Genomic DNA, 8,166 nt, shown 5'->3' with positions numbered 1-8,166 from the left:
TTTTAAAATTTTTTTTTTTATTTTTTTTTTTTTTTTTTTTTTTTTTTGAGACGGAGCCTCACACGTTGTCCAGGCTGGAGTGCAGTGGCAGGATCATGGCTCACTGCAACCTCTAACTCCCAGGTTCAAGCAATTCTCCTGCCTCAGCCTCCCAAGTAGCTGGGATTACAGGTGCGCACCAGCACACCTGGCTAATTTTTGTATTTTTAATAGAGACAGGGTTTCACTGTGTTGGCCAGGCTGGTCTCGAACTCTTGACCTCAAGTGATCTGCCCACTTTGCCCTCCCAAAGTGCTGGGATTACAGGTGTGAGCCACGTGCCTGGCCTTTATTTTTTATTCTTAAAAATTCTTTTATGGCTTCTTTACTATTGTCATGGTCTGATATTTTACAGTTACAATTTTAGATATAAAAATAATTTCAATTTTATAGAAAAGTTGCAAGAATGTGAATAATACAAAGAATACCTATGTACTGTTTTCCTAGATTTACCTACCTATTGTTGGTGTTTTACCCCATTTGCTTTATTATTTTTGTGCATTCACTCACACTTGCTCTCTCTTTCTCCCTCTCTCTCCACACACACATAATTTTTTTCTGAACTTTTTGAGAGTAAGTTGCATACATTCTGAACTTTTTGAGAGTAAGTATAAGTGGCCTTTTACTCCTAATTTTTTTTTTTTTTTGAGATGGAGTCTTTGCTCTGTCTCCCAGGCTGGAGTGCAGTGGCCTGATCTTGGCTCACTGCAAGCTCCGCCTCCTGGGTTCACGCCATTCTCCTGCCTTAGCTTCCTGAGTAGCTGGGACTACAGGCGACTGCTACCATGCCCAGCTAATTTTTTGTATCTTTTTTTTTTTTTTGAGACGGAGTCTCGCTCTGTCACCCAGGCAGGAGTGCAGTGGCGCGATCTCCGCTCACTACAAGCTTCACCTCCCGGGTTTACGCCATTCTCCTGCCTCAGCCTCCCGTGTAGCTGGCACTACAGACACCCGCCACCGCGCCCAGCTAATTTTTGTATTTTTAGTAGAGACGGGGTTTCACCATGTTAGTCAGGATGATCGCGATCTGCTGACCTCGTGATCCGCCCATCTCGGCCTCCCAAAGTGCTGGGATTACAGGCATGAGCCACCACACCTGGCCAATTTTTTGTATTTTTTAGTAAATACAGGGTTTCACCACGTTAGTCAGGATGGTCTCGATCTCCTGACCTCGTGATCTGGCTGCCTCAGTTTCCCAAAGTACTGGGATTACAGGCGTGAGTCACCACGCCTGGCCTACTCCTAAATATTTTGGTGTGTATTTCCTAATAATAAGGATATTCTTTTACAGAGTTATTATAACACAATTATCAATGCCAGTAAAGTTATGTTAATACTTTCATCAAATCAATGGTCCATATTCCAATTTTGTCTGTTGAACTCAATAATGTCCTTGACAGTTTTTAAACCATCTAGTACAAAATTCCACATAGGATCCTATATAAATACAACACAAGGCTGGGTGTGGTGGCTCACACCTGTAATCCCAGCACCTTGGGAGGCCGAGGTGGGAGGACCACTTGAGGCCAGGAGTTCAAGGTGAGCCTGGGCAACAGAGTGAGACCCTCTCTAAAAGAAAATAATAAAAATTAAAAATACAATACAATATTGTATTTAGTTGTCATGATCCTTTAGTCTCCTTTAATGTTTTTTTTGAAACTGAGTCTCACTCTGTCACCCAGGCTGATGTACAGTGGCATGATCTATAGGTCACTATAACCTCCACCTCCCAGGTTAAAGCAATTCTTATGCCTCAGCCTCCCAAGTATCTGAGATTACAGGTGTGCACCACCATGTTCAGCTAATTTTTGTATTTTTAGTAGAGATGGGGTTTCACCATATTGGCCAGGCTGGTCTCGTACTCCTGACCTACATGATCTGGCCGCCTCAGCCTCCCAAAGTTTTGGGATTACAGGTGTGATCCACCATGCCCGGCCTAGTCTCCTTTAATCTTGAACACTTCCACAGCTGTTATGACATTTAATTTCCTCTTTTATGCCATTGAGACTTTTGAAAAATGCAGTCACTCCTCCCACCTTTCATTAAATAGAATTTTCCTTATCTTTGGTACATGTGGTATTTCCTCATAATTAGATTCAAGCTGTACATTCTGGCCAGAATATCACCGAAGTGATGTTTGTGTCTTTCTCAGGGCATCCCATCTGGAGATACATCGTGTCCATCTGCCCCCCTATTCGTGGTGCTAATTTTGATTATTTGGTCAAGATATTTTCTGAATATCATCACTCTGTAGTTAATTTTATATAATTACTATTTTTTCCCCACACAATTAATAAGCAAGTGCTGGAGAGACATTTTAAGATTCTGTAAATATCCTGCTGCATATGAAAAGTTTCCCCCTAGATTGAGCGTCCGCTGATGATTCTTGTGTGATCCAGCGTTTACTATGTTGGTTGTAAAACAATGCTTTTCCGACTCCAGTATTCTCTCCACATTCGTAAGTTGGCTATCAGCATTCTACTGTAAAGAAGCACCCTCCTTTCTCCCCAGGAAGGTGTTTTTGTTTTTTTAAATGAAGGAGACAGTGGAAACTGGCCAGATGACCTGTAGCTCCTGGAGTTTGGCAAAGGCTGGGCAAATGCCCACCTGAAGACTATGCAGGCAATCAGGACGTGACATAGCCGGGAGAGGCCTGCTCTGTGGCTCTGCCCTGAACCCTATTTGGCAGGTGGAGGTATTTAGCCATTTGAGGGAATCTCAGCTTTGGGAGGGCGCTTTGTAAGTGATCTTAAGAGATTAAGTACATCCTTAATTAAAAGAAATGGTAATACCTCCGCCTGCTTGCTGTGAGTTTGTTCATTTGAATTCCCCATCTCCCCTAATGGGAAATAAGACAGAATTGCAATTATTTATAAAATCTTAAACTGACTTCTTTTCTCTAGGAAAATAGCCCTTGATTAAATTAATTCCAGTCCTAGAAAAGCGCTTAGATATCTGATTGAGGTATTGAGGGAGCGAGGCTGCTCCCCTTGATTCTTTTACTGTAATCCAATTAAACCAACATTTATGGGCCAACTCCTTGGCCATGGGCATAGCTTCGTTTAGAGAGCTGCAAACCCCTTCCCACCTCCCCACTCCCCCAGAAGCTCTTTATTATTTTAATTAATTAATTAATTAATTTTTTTGAGATGGAGTCTCGCTCTGTCGCTTAGGCTGGAGTGCAATCTCAGCTCAATGCAACCTCAGCCTCCCAGGTTCAAATGATTCTCATGCCTCAACTTCCCTAGTAGCTGGGATTACAGGTACCCGCCACCATGCCTGGCTAATTTTTTTTGTGTTTTTAGTAGAGACAGGATTTCACCATGTTGACTTCAGGTGATTCACCCTCCCGAGTCTCCCAAAGTGCTGGAATTACAGGCATGAGCTGCTGTGCCTGGCCATCCCAGAAGCTCTTTAAAATGTGGTTTTCCAGCGCTGACATTTAGGATTCCCGAATTCTAAGTTAAATTGTCTGCTAAGTGTAAGTCTTCCCACCCACTTTTTCAACTAGTTTTGTGCTCAGATACTGACATGCATGTAGAAACACACACACACACACACACACACACGATTCTGCTTGTTGACTGAGAAATTCAGTGGTTTCTAAAGGGGCGTGGCTCAGCTGTGGCCTCTGAAGCGCTGTGGTTCTGCTGACATGGGATGATGACTTGGCCACGGCCACATGCAGTTGGGGGATAGTTGTGGCAGTACTAGAAGTGCAGGGGGACTGGGGCACAGCACCTAATATGTTTTCACAGACTTTTAGGGTTGGAAGCTGTCTTAAAAGTTATCTGGGCAGCCCTTTCCCTCTCCACCAAGTGATGAATAAAATAAAACTTGGTGAAACGTCTCGTGTTTCTTAAGCACCTGAGGATTTTTTTTTTTTTAATTTAAAAGAACACTGCCAATAATTAGGCTCAGTGAGAAGAAACTCTCATTGAATTTTAAGCAACATCTCCTAATATGTTTAAAAATTGAACTGATTTTTTTCTCAGCCCCCTGCAACCTCTGCCTCCCAAGTTCAAGTGATTTTCCTGCCTCAGCCTCCCAAGTAGCTGGGATTACAGGCACGTACCACCACACCCGGCTAATTTTTTTATTTTTAGTAGACATGGGGTTTCACCATGTTGGCCAGGCTGGTCTCGAACTCCTGACCTCAGGCGATCCACCTGCCTCGGCCCCCAAAGTGCTGGGATTACAGGCGTGAGCCACCATGCCCGGCCAAATCAGTTTTTTTTTGAGTGTGGCATAACGTTTTCCTAAGGAGAGGCATGTCTCTTTATTTCTATGACTGTGGATTAGATATCTGTCCTTCCCTGCATCAAGTCTAGTTTTTGTTCCTCATGCTAACTGTGTGAATTTCCGACATTTTATGCCTTTTTTTTTTTTTTTCTCAGCAGGAGGAGTCCTGGCAAAATAAGCATGCAAGGAGTAATGGTAGGTGTTTCTAATATACTTTTTACAACTTAGATCCGTATGGCAGGGATAGACATATTTGATATATACCAAGGAATTCAAGGTGACTTGGAAGAGAGATTTTACAAATAATGAATAATTCATTTTTTATTCCAATTCAGGGCAAGACATTGAATGCATGGATTATACTCGGCTTTTCTATGGCAGAATGAAGAGGGCTGGGTGGTTTCTGCTCTGAATGCCTAGTATAGTAGATTCTAGGGACTGCAGGCGGCTGTTCTCCCTCCACCATTCAGAATTACGTCACCCTCTGTGCAGCAGAAACAGCCCCCAGCAGGGCTGAAGCCTTCAGACCAGTAGTGACAGCAGAATGTGCAGTCTGGGCACGTGTCCTCTATGGAGTGGTTCCACATGTTGCTTCAGAGGGAGAGAAGAAGCAAGAGGAGGGACTTGAGGATAGTGTGTTTAGTTCCCTGAATCCCTGCCCAGAAACCATAACCTTAGGAAAATATTCCAGAATCTGCCATCAGGTTAAACTGCTTATGAACAAACAGGCTTTGGCGAAGTCTTTCTGTGGTATCGAAAGTTTGTCACAGACCATTCCTTATTTATTTATTTTTCTGGAAAATTATCCTTCAGAGTCCAAGACACACAGCTTTGCTAGCAATTTCTCTTTTTGCCTAACATGGAGGTTGTGTGCTATGATGTTGATAACATTGACCAGGTTACCATTATTAAGCCCTTGTCATGTACTAGGCACTGCTCAGAGAGATTCCAGGGATTATGTCATTCAGTCCTCCAATCACTGGAGGTAGGTACTACTGTTATTCTCACTAACGATGAGGAAACTGAGACCCATGAAATCTAGTGCTTTGCACTGCAGCTAAAAGGCACTGCAGCTAAAAGGCACTGCAGCTAAAAGGCACTGCAGCTAAAAAGAAGCGAAGCTGGGATTTGAACCCAGCAGTCTGATTCCAGAGCTTACTCTCCTAAGACTAGGCTCTCCCACTGTCTATTTATGTGAGCTCAGGTGACTGCTTCACCCCTCTGAAGAATAAGGCAGTTTCTTTCAGCTTTACAATTCTGCGGTTCCAAAATTTAGACATGACTTCCCCTGGAGCGTTACCTCTTCCCGTGGTAAGGAGGAATTTATAGGTGCTCTGAGCCACTGAAGCTTGGATCCCTTTTACTGTGTTTTCTGATCTGGGGAAGATGGACTTGCTCAGCCTGAGGACTGACCCTTAGCAGTAGTTAATAACCAATTCATGCCCCAGAGACAAGGACAGAGTTTGGTGGATTCTACTACAAATTTTCTGCGAATGGAAAAAGAAAAGTGTTTGACGTTACATTTTCCTGTTAGTGCCATGTGACAAATAACCCATCGCTGACTTTCTCTCTGTGACAGAATCCAGATGAATCAGGGAGTTGGCAGGAACACTTCAAAGCAGTGTGATCCTCAGCCGATGCTCAGCTGGAACTTTCTTTTTCTCTTTTTTCCTTTTCTTTTCTTTTTTTTTTTTTTTTGAGGCAGGGTCTCACTCTGTTGCCCAGGCTGGAGTGCAGTGGTGCCATCACAGCTCACGGCAGCCTTGACCTCTCAGGTGATCCTCCCACCTCAACGTCCCAGGAAGCTGGGACTACAGGTGTGTGTCCCCATGCCCAGCTAATTTTTTGTATTTTTTTTTTCTAGAGATGGGGGGGTCTCACTAAGTTGTCCAGGCTGGTCTCGAACGCCTGGGCTCAAGTGATCTGCCCGTCTTGGCCTCCCAAAGTGCTGGGATTACAGGCGTGAGCCACCGCGCCCAGTCGCCCTCTTTTTTCTTCTCGAGGTCCACCTAGCCTCTTTATTTATATCCAGTGACATAAATGCTGACTCAACCCAACCATACTTGACCTGGAACCCTTGAGCTGATCCATGCGATCTTAATCAATTCCCCACCCAATCCCTGCCAGCAGCATAGTTTCCAACCCAGACAAAGCAAAAAGGAATGCAAAGACACATCAGTCTCTCCTATCAGGAAAGGCATGGTGGCTGAATTGTCTCAGCAGGGCCTTGAGAGAAGCATGATTCTCCAGAATTAGATGCGAAAATTATTAGTAAAGAAATCTAAGTGCTTGGGGAAGATATTTGGAGTCTGAGTACCTCTCTTTCTAGGTAACAGAGCCACAAATGGTGCACCAAGCCTGGTCTCCAGGGGGATGCAAGGAGCATCTGCTAACACTCTAAACTCTGAAACCAGCACACAGGTCTGGATGGTTTCTTTTTTTTCTGTTTTTAATAAAAAACTTTTTTTTTTCCAAATTCAATCAAAAGGACGGTTTCTTTAGGGGCTCTCTCCCTCGGTTCCGGCCTTTGATGACTTTAAGGGCTCCAAGCTGTTTGTTTCCAACTTGTTTCTCCCTCTCTCTATAATTATCTCTGTTCTTCCCACCTTTTTCTTATCAATCAGAAGTGATTGATCCCTTTGACTATGGAGGAAATGCTATTGCACTTTGAGTCATGCATACCCTTTGGGTTATTTCTGGAGAGGGGTAGTTTCTTTTCTTATCCATTGAAGCCACTTATTTTCTGCTTGGATAAAGATGTACCATGATTTCAAGGATGATTTTAGCTGCACAGAGGCTCTGCTAAAGCAGCTCAGCTAATTTGCCATCACATGCTGTTTACAATAGTCTTCAAAAATAATTGCACATATTTTTAAATTCCTACTGTGAATTTATATATTGAATTTTATATTTGTATATTGAATTTTAAAATTGAATATACAGCCATCTTTATATATATATGAATATATATCAGCCATTTTTATATATAAGAATATATACGTGTATATAAATACTTTATATATAAGTATACTTTATATATACTTGCATATTAAGTATATAGATATATACACACACATATATATATTCATATATCTATAAAGATGGTGGTCTCTCTATATTGCCCAGGCTTGTCCTGAACTCTCAGCCTCAAAGAATTTTCCTGCCTCAGCCACCCGAGTACCATCATGCCAGCTTGTATATTATTTTTATACTCATAAATAAAATTACAAAAGAGATTTCCCTTTTTTTGAAGGCATCAGATCACTCCAGAAGTGAACCATCTGAAAAAAATCTTTGATATTTATGTTGTCTCATGAAATCCTTGCATATGCTTTCTTCATTCGTGTTGCTAATATGAAAATGAAGATACTTTTGCATAAACCCTGGGTTTGACAATATTAATATACATATTCCATTTTCTTAACTTTCATGATTGAGCTTCTCCAGCCAAACCAGGTGAAGTCTGAATTTTAATCAGGACCTGGTATTTCCCCTTGGAATTAATTAGCTAATTCCACACTGGGGCCAGGATCTTGAGGACTCTCTGCCTCTGATACTGGGAGTGGCATCCTGAAAGAAAGGAAGTGTCTGATCTTTAGTGCAAATGAGATTTATCCTTTGTCCTGGGCTCTAGGACTTAACAAAGAATCTTTGAAATTTTATTCAGATCACAATTATGCAGTAAAAGTGAGTTGCAGAGTGGTCAGAATCCCCAGTCTTTCAAATGTCTCTACTAAAAATACAAAAATTAGCTGGGCGCAGTGGCAGGCACCTGTAGGCCCAGCTACTCCGGAGTCTGAGGCAGGAGAATGGCGTGAACCCGGGAGGCGGAGCTTGCAGTGAGCCGAGATCGCGCCACTGCACTCCAGCCTGGGCGACAGAGCG

At 42.6% G+C, this 8,166-nt stretch overlaps 1 protein-coding gene across 3 annotated transcripts in view; it reads left to right on the top strand.

Annotated features, from left to right (window-relative positions):
• Window positions 1-8,166, top strand: part of CASP10 (caspase 10) — a 37,458-nt gene that overhangs the window by 17,557 nt on the left and 11,735 nt on the right. For 2 of the 3 annotated variants that reach the window (XR_001886358.1, XM_017875873.1), the window contains exons 6-7: window positions 4,437-4,476; window positions 6,611-6,702. Coding sequence is in view for 2 of the 3 variants with exons in the window: in XM_017875873.1 (XP_017731362.1) it covers window positions 4,437-4,476; window positions 6,611-6,702 (132 nt within the window). In the remaining variant the exon portion in view is untranslated. Of the gene's footprint in view, window positions 1-2,550; window positions 2,835-4,436; window positions 4,477-6,610; window positions 6,703-8,166 lie in introns of those variants that run through there. The other variant, XM_017875887.1, reaches the window with a different exon arrangement.

The sequence above is a fragment of the Rhinopithecus bieti genome, unplaced genomic scaffold (genome assembly GCF_001698545.2).
Source record: "Rhinopithecus bieti isolate Rb0 unplaced genomic scaffold, ASM169854v2 scaffold_980, whole genome shotgun sequence".
Classification (NCBI taxonomy): Eukaryota; Metazoa; Chordata; class Mammalia; order Primates; family Cercopithecidae; genus Rhinopithecus; species Rhinopithecus bieti.
This window is presented reverse-complemented; position numbering and strand designations above follow the sequence as displayed.